This window comes from Anolis carolinensis, chromosome 6 (genome assembly GCF_035594765.1).
Source record: "Anolis carolinensis isolate JA03-04 chromosome 6, rAnoCar3.1.pri, whole genome shotgun sequence".
In the NCBI taxonomy this organism is placed as follows: Eukaryota; Metazoa; Chordata; class Lepidosauria; order Squamata; family Dactyloidae; genus Anolis; species Anolis carolinensis.
In genome coordinates, this window is record NC_085846.1 from 11,961,299 (window position 1) to 11,979,081 (window position 17,783).

The 17,783-nt window shown below is 41.5% G+C and overlaps 1 protein-coding gene across 3 annotated transcripts in view; it reads left to right on the forward strand.

The window, feature by feature from the left end:
- Positions 1 to 17,783, forward strand: part of hsd3b7 (hydroxy-delta-5-steroid dehydrogenase, 3 beta- and steroid delta-isomerase 7) — a 49,449-nt gene that overhangs the window by 25,812 nt on the left and 5,854 nt on the right. For all 3 annotated transcript variants that reach the window (XM_008115400.3, XM_062984013.1, XM_062984012.1), the window contains exons 2-4: positions 6,027 to 6,191; positions 15,494 to 15,637; positions 16,007 to 16,115. In XM_008115400.3, coding sequence (XP_008113607.1) covers positions 6,032 to 6,191; positions 15,494 to 15,637; positions 16,007 to 16,115 — 413 coding nt within the window. In that variant the 5' untranslated portion in view covers positions 6,027 to 6,031. The remainder of the gene's footprint in view (positions 1 to 6,026; positions 6,192 to 15,493; positions 15,638 to 16,006; positions 16,116 to 17,783) is intronic.

The following is a 17,783-nucleotide window of genomic DNA, read 5'->3' on the forward strand; positions in this document are numbered from 1 at the left end:
AGTGTGGAGAAGAGCAAACCATATATACCACCTAATGCGATGCAGCCTGAGCCGTGCCACATGCACAGTGGAGGACCTTCTTACAGCGACACCAGAGGCAAACCAAGCTTCTGGTCAAAGGAAATTTAGTACAATGCCAAGTTTTTAACTTTGTTGTTTTTCTATAAATTATAATTATTCTCAATTCACTTCTGACACAATAAATAAATAAATAAATAAATAGACAAACTGAGTGATGGCAATTATAGTGGTGTCAAACAAAATTAATTCTACAGTGTAGATGCACCCCAAGTCACCACTCATTAGCACCACCAAGTTGCACTGAATATCAACAGTGCTTACAGCAAGTACTTGGGGAAATAGACACTCTGGAGCAAACTTCCTAAAATGATGGCTGGGGGATCCCAGGAACTGTAGTTCAAAAAGTTACCTGGTTTACAATAAGCATATGTGCGTGCCAGGTTATGTAATCTTTGCCATTAAGGGAAGTGAGAAATAATTTCATCCGTGAGGTTGCATTTCCTTTCTTTCTCATTTCCTTCCCACTTCCGTCAGCGAAGAGGTCTCACGCACAAGTGTGTGCAACCACACAGACACATTGCTGAATATAACCGCACGTGTATCTATGGTAGATCTGAAGGAGACAGGTGTTTGCTACTAGCGTTTAGGTGTTTCCTTAGAGTATCTTCGTCTTGTCGTTTCACAGGTATGGTCTTTATTAACAACTTTGGATTGAGTTTGTGGCTTGCTTCTAAAAATGTGTGTGAACTGTGCGGGTTTTTCAAACCTGATTCGCATTGTACTGCTATACAGAATAGATATACAATATGAATATATCTTAAAAATGCTTGGACCAGAAATGTTCTAAATTTCAGACGTTTTTAGATTTTGGAATACTTTCATATACATAATGTGATTGCTTGGAAATAGGACCCAAGTCTAAGCACATAATTCATATATGTTACCTATACATTTTATATTTATGGGCAAACTTCAGCTCTAGTTGTTTTGGACTTCAACTCCCACACTTCCTAACAGTCTACAGCTGAAGTCCAAAACAACTGGAGGGCCGAAGTTTACCCATGCCTGCTTTATACACATAGTCTGAAAGTAATTTTATACACGGTATTTTAAATTTGTGCACAAAACAAAGGTTGTGTACACTGAACTATCATTTCCAACTCGGTTCAAGTTAATAAGCTTGCGCCTATAAAAGTATTTGATGGAATATAAGTAATATTGCACAATTTAGTAATTGTTCCCATTGATTATTTTACTTTGGGAACAAAATACTAAAACTCGAGAATAAACTAATGAGACCTAAATGGCAAAGAAATATAAAATAAAATTTTAAGGTCAGGCATTTGTGAAATGTGAGCTTTTAAAAAAAAGTACTGAAATGTGAAATTTCTGCTTAAAATGAACATTTCTAGCTGGCCCTTTGCGAGGCCAAGAGATTTCCTCCTGGCAGTGAGAAAAACTCCTTGCAGATCTGTTGCAATTTATTCAAAGATCCCAGTCTATGCAGGAGATCCAGGTTGACCTTTCAGCTTCAATTAAAATCTGTTTATCGGATAGAAACAACCATGATGACACATCTTAATGCTTTTGCTTTATCCCTGCTATTTGCCTTTGTCGTTGACTTAGCTAAGCCTTGTTAGATATACGTACTTAGATTGATGTTTGCGTGGGGGATTTTTAAAATAAAATAACCAAGCAATCCTTAGTGACTGATCTGTGTGTGACCAAACTGGGCTTCTTTTTCCTACTTAAAATGAGCATTTGTTTATCTAAAATGCATTTTGATTAGAAAGGAAGATATCTTCTGGGTTGTTGTATGTCTTTCTTCTTCTTCCTGTCTCCCATCCAAGAGCATTAGAAGTTTCTAAGACTTGCATGTATGTCCCTTCAAGTTGATTTATGTCCATTTCAATGAATTTCATGATGTTTTGTAAGGCAAGGCACACACAGAGGTGAATTTGTCTGTTCCTTTCTATGAGTCCAATTGCAATTGGATTAGTTCAGCGTTTCTCAACCTGGGGGTCGTGAGGAGTTTTCAGAAGGGGCGCCAAAGACCATCTGAAAACCCATATCTGGTGTTCTTAGGAATCCTTTTGGCAGAGAAGGCTGAAGATCTCTCTGCCTGTCCTTTTCTTCCTTTTTGGAAACAGATGGCGAATCCTCCCACCAAAAGCCCTCTGCTGTGTTCAAATTTGGGCATATTGAGTATTCGTGCCAGGATGTATTTCAGTGTTAATACATGCCATTATTATTATTATTATTATTATTATTATTATTATTATTATTATTATTATTATTATTATGCTTTTCCTGAGACATTACTAGCTTACACAGGGTTCCCAAATAGACAGTCATTCAAAGCTGGTTTCAGCTTTTGGTGTTTTCTATCTGTTCTACATTTCTGTTTATTTATTTAGTTGCATTTATATCCTTTTCTTTTGTGGACTTACAGATACTTAAAAATTGTCCTTCTTTTTCTTGCTTTGGCTTCACAACAATCTGATGAGGTCGGCCAGGCTGGTAGAGGGATAGAAGCCAAATCGGCATCATCCACCAAGGGTGCATCTGCAATACTATGGAATATGAGATTTGTAGTTTTATAAGGTATTTAGCTTTCTCTGCCAAAGATCGTGGGTTCATAACAATGCAAGTTAAATCTTTATCAAAATGACTGCCCAACAACTGGCTCCCACACAGCGGCACCAAGGCTGTTGTTTACTTACAATGATTTGGAAAGCAAGCATGCATCATAATTTGATGCGTATCTTGGAACGCAAACATTGGTAGGTGCGTCGTGTGCCATATCTTTGGCATATCTTTATCACCAAGGTGTGTTGCTGACTCTAAGCCTGAGTTTCACATTTTTTGGGGTATCATGAGAGATGATTAAACAATGACATACGACCTATAAAGCCAAGTCTGCATACCAGGAGCATACGCTTAAATGGGAGTGACATCTGAACGTACAGAGTTGGCAAACTATCAAAAAACATACCATGTGCTATGTTACTTTTTTTTTTTAACAATTTGATTGCAACAATTACCAGGAGGAAAATTTAAATATTGTGACTCATCCATGACACTCCTTCCCGTTCAGGCCACTTCTACACTACCATATAATCCAAATTATCAAAGCAGATCATATGGATTTTATGTGGCAGTGTAGAAGGGGCCTCAGGTTTCTGCCTATAGAAGAAATAATTGATTTAGATACATTGGACTAAGACTCTGGGAAACCAAGGTTCAAATCTCTGTTCAGCCATGGAAACCCACTGGGTGAGCTTGGGTGCATCTAAGGTAAAGGTAAAGGATTTCCCCTGACATTAAGTCTAGCCGTGTCCAACTTTGGGGGTTGGTGCCCATCTCCATTTCTAGGCTGAAGAAGCGGCGTTGTCCATAGACACTTCCAAGGTCATGTGGCCAGCATGACTGCATGAAGCACCGTTACCTTCCCATTGGAATTGTACCTATTGATCTACATTTGCAGAAACATTTGCATGTTTTTGAACTGCTGGGTAGGCAGAAGCTGGGGCTAACAGCGGGAGCTCACTCCACTCCCCGAAGTCAAACCTCCAACTTTTCAGTCAGCAAGTTCAGCAGCTTGGTTTAACTCACTGCATCACCGCAGGCTCCTTGGGTGCATCTACACTGTGGACATAATGCTGTTTGATACCACTTTAACTGCCATGATTGAATGCTATAGAATCATAGGAGTTGGTACTATTACAAAGAGTGCTGGTGCTTTGCCAAACTACAACTCCCAGCATTCCATAACATTGAGCCATGGCAATTCAAGTGGTGTCAAACTGCATTAATTCTACTGCGTAGATGCCTCTAAAGAAAACTTACAGGATTCATGGGGTCAGTGCAAATACTAACCAGGACTGGCACTGCTTAGCTTCCAAGATGGGATCTGGTGTCTTTAGGCTGACCCAAGCCCTCCCATATTGCCTTTCTTTTCCATAATTAAAGCATAGAGATAAGCGTCAATCAGGAGTTAACTTTTTAATGGCTGCTTATCTGCTGGAAACAGGCATGGAAAGGCATCTTAAGGCAGTGCAGCCTTATCACCTCTTTCACACAGTCGTTTTTGTGATAAGATTGTGAGAGGCTTAATCCGGATAGCCAGTGAAAATGAAGGCTAAGCTTCTAAAAACGGTCTGCCCTCGGCAACACACGTTCAAAGGGAGCTGCACATATGATGCCGTCTCCCTTCTGCCTCCTCCATCATGACCCCAGATTGAATGTCAAAATCTGGTTTCCAGGAATACCTACCCATTTCAGGATCGCCATCCATCTTTTTAAAGACAGAGACTTCTACAGCTGTTGGTGTTTTTCTTTCTTTTTTCCCTGTTAAGCAGCTATTAAAAGCACTGGAAATATAAACAGAGAGACTAACAACTGGCTTTGACACAGCTCAGTATTTCTGGGCAGAAAATTCCTTTTAGGGCTGGATCTACAGTGCCATATAATGCAGTTTACATGGTCAGTGTAGACCAGGCATAGGCAAACTTGGGCCCTCCAAGAAACAGGGCTACAAAGTGGAGTCCACAACATGCGAGTGCAGAGAAGAGCAAACCACAGGCCACTTACTACAATGCGGTCTGAGCGTGCCACATGCACTATGGAGGACCTTCTCACAGCAACACCAGAGGCACTCCAAGTAGCCAGTTTCTGGTCACAGGAAATTTAGCAGAATTTCAAAGTTTTAACTTTGTGGGGGGTTTTTTATACATTATAGCTGCATTCTCAATTTACTTCTGACATGTAAACTCCAAGAATGACAATCAAGACAGATGACACAAAATATAATGAAGATCAAATCTTCACAGCACTTTTTCACAGCAATGAATTTCTTAATTTCCTTTTCTGTTATTTTCCTCTTTTGTCCTTCCATCCTCCTGATAGCTTTATGGCGAATGTTGGGAATCAGGAGGCAAGAGTTTGGATTCTTGCTTTGTTGCAGAAACCCATTGGATGATTTCTGGCAAGTTGGGTTTTCCTTTTAAAGACAAAGGCATACCCGCAAATCATGTCAAGAAACCCCTCTGATGATGTTCCTATAAGTCAGGGTCAGTTGAAAGCAGATTTCAAATTAACCAGTCTCTCTTGGTTCATTGTATTATTGTGTACATTTAGAATTTGCATCTGATTCCTGCTGGTTGAGTTGGAAGGAATCAATATTTCCTCATAAATTACTCATTCTTTTGTATTATTACAATGGCATCTCATTTTTCTCTCTTTCCAGAAAGTAAGCTTGTTTGATCGGTAAACATCCGGCTTTGCTTAATTCCAGTCTTTCCTCTTTAGTGACAAGTCTAGTCTTTGCAGATTTTACGGAAACAATACATTCAGTTTTCCGGATCCATCGATCCATAGGACCCAGCAAGCATAGATTGTCGTGTAAATGGCAGCGACATGAATGCAGACTCAATGAAAAATGTGTGTTTACATTGTCGCAATTTAACAATGTAAGTTGTGAGCCCCCGGTGGCACAGTGGGTTAAAACGGCTAAGCTGCTGAATTTGTTGACCGAAAAGTCAGTGGTTTGAATTCGGGGAGCAGAGTGAGCTCCCACTGTCAGCTCCAGCTTCTGCCAACCTAGCAGTTTGAAAACATGTAAATGTGAGTAGATCAATAGGTACCGCTCTGGCGGGAAGGCAATGGTGCTCCATGCAGTCATGCCGGCCACATGACCTTGGAGGTGTCTATGGACAACGCCGGCTCTTCAGCTTAGAAATGGAGGTGAGCGCCAACCCCCAGAGTCGGACACGACTAGACTTAACGTCAGGGGAAAACCTTTACCTAACCTAAGTTTTGAGTGTGTTTTTTAATAACTGAGATGGGTCCTAGATGTCAACTTCTGCAGCTACAGGAGGTACATAGTATTTTGATTCAACTACCTCTGATTTGATATATTGCTTCCCACCTACTGTTGAATTACTTATGCCTGGATTGTCCTTGCTCTTGCTAAAGATGTTTCTTGTGTTTCTTTCCCCATCCAGAGCAAATGGGGTCAACCTCTAGAAACCAGATCTACCTAGTCACTGGCGGCTGTGGTTTTCTGGGGAAACATCTGGTCCAGATGCTGCTGGAGCAGGAGCCGGACCTGGCAGAAGTGCGTGTCTTTGACTTGCATCTGGATGAGAGCATGCGGCACTTGAACAGAGGTAAGCCCCAGACAAAACTTACCTTGAGTTTTCCACATATTGGCCAGGAAGCTCTAGCCAGCAGTGTGTGGATATCACATCTCTGTAGGTCTTGGATCAAATTCTGGAATTGCCAAAATATCATCATAGACATGTCCAGCTGCATTCACAGTACGAAGGAAGTTGATGGAGTCTTTGATATTGTGTTGAACTCAACCAGTTCCAAATGCTACCCAAAAAGATGTTAATTCTGGGATTCTGTCAAATAGAATTATGGCAGTCATAGTAAAAAAATAGTACTATAATTTTTCAGTGGGAATGGGCCCCTCCCTGGTTTCACGAATCCTAGTTCAGGTGCAAGCATATTAGAACTTGGAATGCCTCCCTTTTATGGACCACATTGCCATTTTGATATCATTTCTTTTCCTGATTTATCCTACATTTTAAATTTCTCCTGGTTTTTAGAAGTGTGATGATCCCACAAAATTATAGGGCACTAGAAGTAAAATAAGATTTCAAAAATTTGGAAAACCGTGTGCCCTAGATGTTGGTTTTCATTTATTCCCTATGGTGCTTCTGTAATAAAGAGCAAGGAACATGGGAGACACACTCTCCTTGCAAATTCAAGTGTTGTTCTTTGCCTACCAGGGAGATTTCTCCAGTGCAGACCCAGGTCAAATTCTAAGCTTTGATTATACAAACTGAATATTAGACATATTTTTCCATTGATCTTGGCATGCTGTGTGTGTGTTTTTGCAGCAAATAAACTCAGAGAAAGCCAACTTAGGTTAATTATTTGGATGCAACTCCAGTTTTGAAAGTATGTGTGTCTCTTAAGGCCTGAAAGTTCATGTTTTTAAAAACACAGCTGGTTATGTTTCCCCCCCCCTCTTCATATCAAGGGCATATCATTTCTTTAGAAATTTCGTAATGAATAAACTGTGTCTTTCTGGTTACAAAAACCTAGGTATATTCATGGCTGGCAACAATGTAATTCTGTGTTGCTGTTGTTCATTTCTGGGTGATTCTGGGTATTGTAGTCAATCTCTGGGGTTCGCTTATGGCAAATGAGCCAGAAATTTTGATGTAGGGTTGGCATACTTCTAACTATCCTGATTTACTTAGGACCATCGTGATTTTATCTCTGTAGATATCTCTGTAGATCTTAGGAAACTATTTCTTGCTTTAGGGCGTTGGCTTTCTGGCTGATGTCCGTACAGAGGATGGGCCAGATGTCAATGCCTTGGTCCTTTCATTATTGGCTGCTACTTCCCAATGAATGTCAGGTGGTGCATTAATGGCTAAAAAATATAATTTCTCCAGTGGTGTAAGGCGTAAAGTCAGATATATCAGATTATCTGGAATGGAGACTCATAGAATCCAGTTCAAAGCAGATAATCTGGGATCAGATCCTGGGATATACGACAGTGTAGAAGGGATCTCTATTACAAGTCACATCAACTCTAATCATGAAGCCGTGTGTGTGTGTGTGTGTGTCAGGAATGACTTGAGAAACTGCAAGTTTCTTCTGGTGTGAGAGAATTGGCTGTCTGCAAGGATGTTACCCAGGGGACACCCGGATGTTTTGATTTTTTACCATCTTTGTGGAAGGTTTCTCTCATGTCCCTGCTTGGGGAGCTGGAGTTTACAGAGGGAGCTCATCCACGCTCTCCCCAGATTTGAACCAGCAACCTCCAGGTCAGCAGTCCTGCTGGCACAAGGGTTTAACCCACTGCACCACTGGAGACTCCGGATGTCATGAAGCATAATAATGAGGAATACAAGAGCTGTAGTCCCGCATCTGGAGGGCCACATAAAATGACATGGTGGGCTGGATTTAGCCCATAGGTTTGAGTTTGACATGTATGGGTTATAGTATCAATTAGGCCTATTTTAATAGTAATTCTCAAGCAACAAGAAACTACATTTATTTGGCATTTATCCCTTGGGTGCTGATTAACAGAGTGTCTACTCTAGTTTGTACCTCTATTCACTCAGCAGGGGAGAGAACAAGAGGGAGTAGAAATAATTTTGCCTTTCCAGTTGACTCAAGCAAAAGCCAACTGCTCTAGCCAATCCTAGTTTATGGGCACTTTCTTTTTAATAACTTTGACTGTCTTGACCACACTTCATATTTTTTGGACACTTTTCTCCCAGTTTTCATCTCCGAAATGTGGGGGGCAATGAGCTCGCTGGTCCTGATGCATGTCCAGTTGCTGGACGCAGCCTATGGATCAGCCAACTGCCTGCTCCGCATTGTTTCCCCTTTTGTGGTATGGAAGTTGCTGACAGACAGCTAGGCGGATGGATGTGGCACCATTGCTTCATTCCAGAAAAGTGACTCCCAAAAGGAGGGATGTTGTTGGCAGAAGCACGTGGAACAGTTTTGTCAAAGCACTGGCCTCAAAAGCAACTGTGTGGCCAGTTCTGTGGGGAGCACAGAAAGGCCTACAGCTACCCAGGTGGTTGTGATTTATTCCTGGTCCACGTCCTTCTGCTGACTCCATTGCTGCCAAAATATCATCGGCTTGGCCAAATGTGCATGATACTTGGTGGCAAGAGCTTTGCTAGGCATTCTATATCAGGAATTGAGAAAGAGGGGGGGGGGGGGAGGAATGAAAGATTCTGCTCAGGAATTGCTGGGAAAGATGCCCAGTTGGAATGATTTTGGCTTCTGGGCAGAATTTTTGCTCCTTCTGCAGCTAAAGATCTAGTGTCTTTTGGGCTTCAGTCCAGGATAAAACAAAGCCTGACCTTGAAAAATACCTTCACTCTATTAGAGGAAATGGAGCAATGAACCTTCAGCAGCTTTTTTTGTGGCAACAGGGCTTGATAAGAGAATTGGTGATTTGGAAAACAGGATGAGAACAGAGCCACAGATCCGGACTGGACCTCCTTTGCTAATATTTAATACTGAGCAAAATACACAGAGACATGGAACATCCCCTGTATATTCATGTATAAGTAAAAAAAAATAGATAAAATATCAGCAACACGCCCCAAAACTGGATCAGTGTAAGTAGTGTACCTTTGCTCTTATTGTAAAAGGAATCATCTCTTGTGTGGAGAAAGGCAAGAGCTTAATCCACCCCAGAAGAACCTAAAAGAAGCACTGATTCATGCTCCCTGCCCCTCTCTCTGTATAGAATCACTTCTAACCTTTTTAATGCCTTATCTAAAGGTCATATCAAAATTAATAGTTAGGGGCGCCTAACCTTCCCTGTGGCACAGCGAGTTAAACCGCTGAGCTGTTGAACTTGCTGACTGAAAAGTTGATGGTTCGAATCTAGAGAGCAGGGTGAACTCCCGCTATTAGGCCCAGCTTCTGCCAACCTAGCAGTTCAAAAACATGCCAATGTGAGTAGATCAATAGGGACTGCTCCAGCAGGAAGGTAACGGCGCTCCATGCAGTCATGCCAGCCACATGACCTTGGAGGTGTCTTTCAACAACGCTGGCTCTTCAGCTTGGAAATGGAGATGGGCATCAACTGCCAGAGTCAAACACAACTAGACTTAATGTCAGAGGAAACCTTTACCTTTACTAACCTTCCCTCAATTTATACATGAGTATATATGGTAACACATAGACAGAAGGCATCTCCATGATGTAAGAGGATGTAGCAGTGCCTCCGTAGAATCTGTTCTTCAAGCTTCCGTGTGGTTTACCATTTACCGTATATTTCAGAAACAATTATATTTATGCTGACTATGAAGTGACTTGAGATGCTTCATACTTGTGCTTTCTCTGCCTAATCAAAAAGGATTTCTTTAAAAGGCCTTTGCTGAACCAAAAAAGGTTCCCAAACCAGCTTACGTATATCGATAGTGAAACAGCCACTGCTCTCAGGCTTAAAACTAAAATGCACAGCAAAAAAAGAAAGGCGGTTCTGGGGAAGGAAAATGAATAAAAAGCAAAAGCAGACACGTTAAAATTTCACTTCTTAAGAGTGTCAGCTGGCATGCTAACAGTTTAGAGGCAGCTGAAGAATGTTAGAAGGCTTTCCATTCTTCTCTTCTCTTTCTGTCTCTCTCTATTTCTCAATCTTTCTCTCTGTTCCATGGATTTATGTCTCAGGGCTATGCCTCACAAGGAGGAACCGGGATTCCTTGTTTCAGATCTAGTCTGATCTAGAGAATGTCAATGCAGAAAAAAGGGTAAGAAAGTGGCATCTTGGGAAGACAGTGTGAGACAATTGGAGGCTGTCTAATCTACAGTCTCTAAACGTTGGTCTTTGGGAATTCTGGGAGATGAAGTCCAAAACCCCAGGAGAACCAAAATTTGGGAACCACCAATTTAGTCCAACTTCTAACTGAAGAATTAAATTCACATTAAAAGCATATTTGAATGGCCAGCCATCACAATATACACAAACTTTATTTCATGCACAAAATTGTATAAAATTGCCTTTTGGCTAGGTGTGCAAAATGTATATGAAGCATAAATTAATTTCATGTCAAGATTTGATTCCCATCACCAAAATACCTTATTTTGGGGACTGCGGCTAGCAGAGCAGGTTAAATTACCAACTATAGAAGATCTTGCCGACCAGAAGGTTGGCAGTTCATGCTGCGGGTTGGGGTGAGCTCCCACTGTCAACCCAGCTTCTACCTACCGAGCAGTTCGAAAACAGCAATGTGAGTAGATAAATGGGTACCACTTTGGCACGAAGGTAAAAGGCGCCCCTGAAAAACATGCCGGTAATTCGACCAGGAAGGCGGCCATGGACAACAAGCTCCTCGGCGTGGAAAAATAAAACAACAGCACTTCCCCATGGCACAGCCTCCAGATGCCAGAAGTGAAAAAAAGAGGGAAGCCTTGCCTCTGTTTATGTAATGTCTGTCTTAGTCAATTGTATAACGGCATTGAATGTTTGCCATATATGTATCGGTAATCTGCTCTGCTCAGGGAGATAGAGCAGAATATAAATAAAAAAATTTATTATTATTATTATTATTATTATTATTATTATTATTATTATTATTATTATTATTATATACATAAATGCAGATATTCCAAAAATCCAGAAGACTTCCCAAGCATTTCGGATAAGGGATACTCAACCTGTACTCTGACTGCAAATTAGTCTGTTCGTGTTAAAAAATAATGTAAGAAAATTAAAAGAGGGTTGAAACAGCTGGTTAATACCAGATGGGCTATTAATTATCTGGAGAGGAATAAAGTAGGAAGGGGAAACAGCCTTGCAAGGCCTCACTTGACGCAAAGGGAGGCAGGTGGGAATGAACTCCATGGCTCAAGTTCCTCTCTTCGCGGGAAAAGCGGATGGGTGTCATTTCATTTCTGGCAGGTGTTCTGTGATAGATACGGTTACAGACAGGATTTCCTGACAGGGTCACCATGAAGCTTCCTGGCTTCCTTGGAAAAAAGAAATGGGAAAGAGAAACTCTTCTTAAATCTGCAGTAAATCTGCAGAGTCGGGTTTCTACCTTTTCCTCCCTCCACCCATCTCTGCCTAGAAATTTCCATGGAGGCATCAAAAATTCCTGCCAGTAAAGTCAAGAGGTTAAATCTATTTTCTTAAACAATATAATTTAAAATATATATATCCCAAAATGCCTCCATGATCCCTACAAGTTGTAGTTGATTTATGCTATGTCCCTTTGCCATTTTAAGGCTCAGGGAAAACTAAGAAGTAAACTCAAAACAACTTCCAGTATATTTCCTGACTTTTTAAAAAAAGCAGTATTCTCCTAGAACTAAATAAGTGTATTGTGGGGGCAGGGGGGGGGGGGTGATATGGTGAAATTGTCCCTCCTGGCCCTAAGAAGGTGCAGTGGTGCATTTTTATTTAATCCTCTTTATTGTACAATGTAACAAAAATTTTAAAAATTTCTGTTTCTGGTTTGGAAGTTTTATTTCCTGTTTGAGTGTGCAGTACTTACTTTGAAAGTAGTTGTTATACTCCAGAAACTTCACTTTTGTGGCTTCCATAAACTACGTTGAGTTGGTTGAGACTCTATAAGGTACTCATCAAAAAACTATAGCAAAATGTGCCACAGGATGTCCCACAAAAATAAAGGTTTTGCAGTTTAATAAACATTTTCCATGTTTTTGTGATAGAACCAATTAGGAAATGACATTTCTAATCCAGGAACAAAAATTGTGTTACCTAGTGATCATCAGTGCTAAACTGATACAGTTTATTTTTAAAGCGTTTCCTAAAAGCTAGAGCTAACAATAGCAGTTCCTTGTTCCATGGGAAAGTCGAGCAGGGAAAATACCAAAGACATTTTTGTCATCAATTTCTCACTTGCTTATTTGAACTTGCCATGTCAAGACAAAGAGGCTGAAGCCTCTCAAACAATCCCTTATTTTTCTCAGGTACTGACAGATAGTGACAGATCTGTCTATTCGAACAGGGTTAATATCGGATCTTGTTCCCATGTCTATTTGAACTGGGTTCTACTGGATCTTGTTCCCACGGTATTCAATCCTATTTCTTATTGGAAGTTAAGCAGTGTCAACCATGGTTTAGTATTTGGATGGGAGATCATCAATGAAAGCCAGATATAGAGAAAGGAACTGGTAAAACCACCTCTGCCTGTTCCTTGCTTAAGAAAACCCTCACAAATTTATGGGGTCACCATAGGTTAGTGAGCGACTTGAAGGCATACATACATTTAATCAAAGGAACTTTACTTAGTCTTGACTTACCAAACCCCTATTAATTTTATAAGCCTACTCCTGTTGGGTTGGATGTGTTTTGGAAAGTAAAAAAAAAAAGGGAAATGTATGCAGAAAGTAGATGAGAGAAGAAAGGAAGAGCAAAGAGGGATTCACATTTACATTTTGGGTTAGAGCTGATAGCAACACTGAGCACCATTGGGTCTCCTGACACCAGTGTATATTGGCTCTACTTGGCAGCAGTGGAAGACTGCAAACCTGCCAACTATGTCCAATGTCTCACAGTCCTTGGGAGCATTCAATATTTCACATGGTGGGCAGTTTCCCAGGAAAGCCTGAATAGCAGGCTATGAGGGCATCAACACATGAATCCAACCTTGACAAAGCACCTTGGCATGTTCCATTAAGTTGTGGTGCTTTTTCCCTGGAACCGAACTCCATAAAAATGGGTTTTTTTAAACATTCTTGCAAAGCCAGTTGTGGACAGAACAGAGTGGGCAACACAAATCAAGAAGTATGTTGACATACTAGAATGTGTTTATAGAAGGATGACCAAAATGATCAAAGATTTGGAACCAAGCCCTATGAGGAGCAGCTTAGGGAGCCTGGTATATTAACCTTGGAGAAGAGAAGGCCAAGAAGGGACATGATAGCTATATTTAGATATTTGAAAGGATGTTATATTGAACATGGAGACAGCTTGGAGCATGGAGCAATAAATTCAAATGGCAGGAAAAGAGATTCTACCTAAACATTAGGAAGAACTTCCTGATGGTAATTGCTGTTCAACAGTGGAATATGATGCCTTGGAGTGTGATAGAGTCTCCTCTGAAGGAGGCTGGATGAGTGCTTTGACTAGGTGTTCCTAAATGACAGAATGGGGTTAGACAGGTATCTTTCAATTCTGTGCCTCTGTGGTTCTATGAATGGCTAACAACTGTCCCATCCAAAGTAGCCATTTTTGCTACTGTTTAATACACATACATTCTCTGGTAGAACAAGAAATATGACGAACAAGAATAAAAAATCTATCTATCATTGTATCTACAGTACAATGCCTTTTGTTTTTAGGGCAAGGAAGCACCAGTCTTGCTTTTGTATAGAATTACACTGTGCGTGTTGTGTGCCAGACCTTTGGGGATAAGGCAGAGGTGGCGCTTCCCAGCACTTCTTCACTGTTTGATTCTTTCTAGGAAAGCTAGAAAGAGGAACCCGATTGTACCATAGAATATTGTCGTAGTCTTCCTCCCCCTTTCTAGCTTCATACAAACAAACAGCAGTGTGACTTCTGGGAGGAGACATATTGTTAAGCAAGAAGCTGCCTTGGCTTTATTCCTTCCGTTCGCAGAACAATATATTCATTTATAACCTTGCAAAGAGAATGATCCAAGGCTACTGGGATGAGGCAAGCCATCTGTTTTGGCATGAGTGCCATGAGGCAAGACAAGGAAAGACACTATACTTTCACCTGACAGATCCAGATTTGATCTAGATTTCGTTCAGTAAACCAAACTGGACTTCCCAAGGGAGGGAGTTTCTGCAATATATAATCCCTTCAATGGCATGGTATTGTACCCAACACCATACTTATCCTTGCACTCCATAATATGTCTATGTACCAGCCTTACATTTCTACATTCCTTGGCACTATCATGCTTTTTAACTGTCTTTTCTGGGATATTATTATTATTATTATTATTATTATTATTATTATTATTATTTATTCATTTCCATCCTGCTTTTCTCCTGTGGGTGGGATTCAAAGCAGCGTACAGCATATAAAATTCATACAAATATATCCGTCCTCAATACATAATCAGTTAAAACATCATATCCCGATATAAAAACCCAATTAACATATCAAATAAAATCCTTTAAACACTTATGGCAAGCACCATTTAAAGATATCCATAACCTCCGACCACTGAAGTTATTTGTCACATATTATCAAAATATTTATCAGACTGGCAGTGCCTATTATCATTCATCTGGGAAGGCCTGGCTCCACAGAAATTTGCGGCCAAAAGGCCAGTAAGGAGGGGGGAGGATCATGCCTCATTAGGGAGGGAGTTCCAGAGCCACGGGGCCACCACCAAAAAGGCCCTCTCTCTCTCATTCCCACCAAACATGCCTGCGATGATGGTGAGACTGAGAGAAGGGCCTCTCTTGAGGATCTCAGGGCTTAAGTGGGTTGGTAGAAGGAGGTACAGTCCCTCAAGCAGGCTGGACCCGAACCATATAGGGATTTGTAGGATAGAGCTCAGAAGTCTTGTTATGTGGACTACATATCCCAAAAATCCTCCAGCAGTCAAAAAAGCATGTTTCCAAGCTCTGGAGTGGGGGAGTATTGAGCTATTTGTGATAGAACCACGTCTCCCAATTTTATGTTTTTCACATGAGCTGGACCACAACCTCCATCATCCCTATCCATCATGGCTCTGGGGGATGTTCAGAGATGTGGTCACTCCTGAGAGCACTCTTGAGAGAGGTATTGGCTGATATCATGTTCTACGCCCAAGGAACAAAGAGAACTAAACCTGAACACTTGTTTTTGACCAACTTGGATCTCTTTGTTTCACTTCTGCTCAATGGGCTATTCACCTCGCCAGGAAATTTCCAACTCACTTTCTTTTTCTCTTCTCCACTCCCATTCCCCTCTTTCTTGTTCTCTTCAATTAAGTGACTCTGATCCAGGGGGACATCACCAACCCTGAAGATGTGAGGACCGCTGTACAAGGTGCCAACGTGGTCATCCACACAGCCAGCTTGGTGGACGTTTGGGGCAGATTCAGCCCTGAGAAAATCAATGCTGTCAACGTTTGTGGTAAGTTGTTGACAGGCTTCAAAGGAACCATTTCAGTGGACCCCCTTCTTCCCAATTTCCCAGGACTTGGACTCATGCAGCCTTCTAGATGATGTGAGATTCAAAATCGCAACAGCCTCAGCCAGGCTAGCTGTTGGTGGTTGAATGTTGGGAGTTGCAGTCCAGTGTCTTCTAGAAATGTACTGTATGATTCTCTACCCAGTTGGGGACCATATAAAATTGTTCCTGGATCAGTTGCAAGGGGAAAGCTCCTCATTGCTCCATCTGCTAAACCAGGCTTACATCTCGAAAGAAGTGTTGACAGGGGAGGACTTCATACCAGTGGCTATTTTTCTCTTTTTCTCTGCCATGATTTTCATATAATTGTAGGAACCCAAAACGTAATTGAAGCGTGCGTATCGGAAGGGACCCAGTATCTGGTTTACACCAGCAGCATGGAAGTGGTGGGACCCAACACTAAAGGAGATCACTTCTACAGGTAGGTTGCTCTGCTAGACCCAGAGTTTTAAATTGATTATTCTTTCTTTTGTTACTCTTAGGAGAGCTCAAGCACCTGAAGCCATATCGATTCCAGATGAAACCTAATTTGAATGTACTGTATGTAGCTTTCCCCCACTTTCCCTTTTAAAATTGTTACTATGTAGATGCAGACCTCAGGGTTTTAGCTTCAACTAGTTCCTCCTTCCAGCTGCCCAGGAATTGCTTCTACATCTTTTCTGATGAAGAGTTCTTGAAAGTCTGAAAACTTACACAGCATTGCATGACTATTTCTAGTCAAACTCATAAAAATAGTATTACCATATCCTGACCTTCCAAGGGCTCCCCCCCCCCAAATGTAGACTTATTGAATTAGTTGGATAAACAGCGTTGCCAAAAGTGTGATCATGTTATTATTTAAATATTATAATTTAAAACAGGAATGGGCAAACTTCGGCTCTCCAGGTGTTTGGGACTTCAACTCCCACAATTACTAATAGCCTATCGGCTGTTAGGAATTGTGGGAGTTGAAGTTCCAAACACCTGGAGGGCCGAAGTTTGCCATACTTGATTTAAAGGGAGTAGGCTGACAACGGATAACAACCATCAAGACAGAGAGTAGAGAGTTTGTAGGGATTTTGGAATATATGTTTACACATAATAAAAGTGGAGCCCCCAGATGGCGTAGTGGACTAAGTGACTTGAAGGTTGGGTTGCTGACCTGAAAGCTGCCAGGTTCGAATCCCACCTGGGGAGAGTGTGGATGAGCTCCCTCTATCAGCTCCAGCTCCATGCGGGGACATGAGAGAAGCCTCCCACAAGGATGGTAAAAACATCAAAACATCCGGGCGTCCCCTGGGCAACGTCCTTGCAGACGGCCAATTCTCTCACTCCAGAAGCAACTCCGGTTGCTCCTGACACGAAAAAAAAAAAAAAACACACACACACATAATAAAAGTGAAAATATGTATGTGTGTATGTGGCAGGGGTGCCCACTTACACAGACAGGCTCCTGCCTCCACAAATAGCTATAACTTCCACCACTCAGGAGACACCAATGGCCCTCCCTCCAAAGACATTTCAGGTTATAGTGAGTGCCATGAACATGTCCAAGAGCCCTGCCAATGTCCTCCACAAACACCATCCTGCCAACCACCTTTCATTCGGGGACAATTTCATCCTAGATTTTCTGCTTTTCCTCCACCAAAGACACCTCCCAGTGTTCCTTTCTCTCTCCATTGGTGTAGAATTTGCATGACCTCACCCACTGCCTCTCCCATAACCCTTTCCAATTCTTTTCTATGGCACACAGCAAACAGAGAATTGATCAGCAACTGAACATACTAGAGATGGTTGGGGAGAATTCACCTTGATTTATAGGAGTTGTAAGGATGTATAGTTCACCTGCAATCTAAGAGCATTCTGAACACCACCAACGATGGACCTGGAACTACCTTGATACACAGAACCCCCATGACCAACTAAACATACTGCAGGGGTTTGTGGGAATAGACCTTGATTTTGGGAGTTATAGTTCACCTTTATCCAGAGAGCACTGAACCCAGCTGACATTGGATCTGACCAAACTTGGCACACAGACCCAACATGGCCCACTGTGCATACAGGCAGGGTTTGGGGAAGATTGACCTTGGATCTGGGAGTTGTAGTT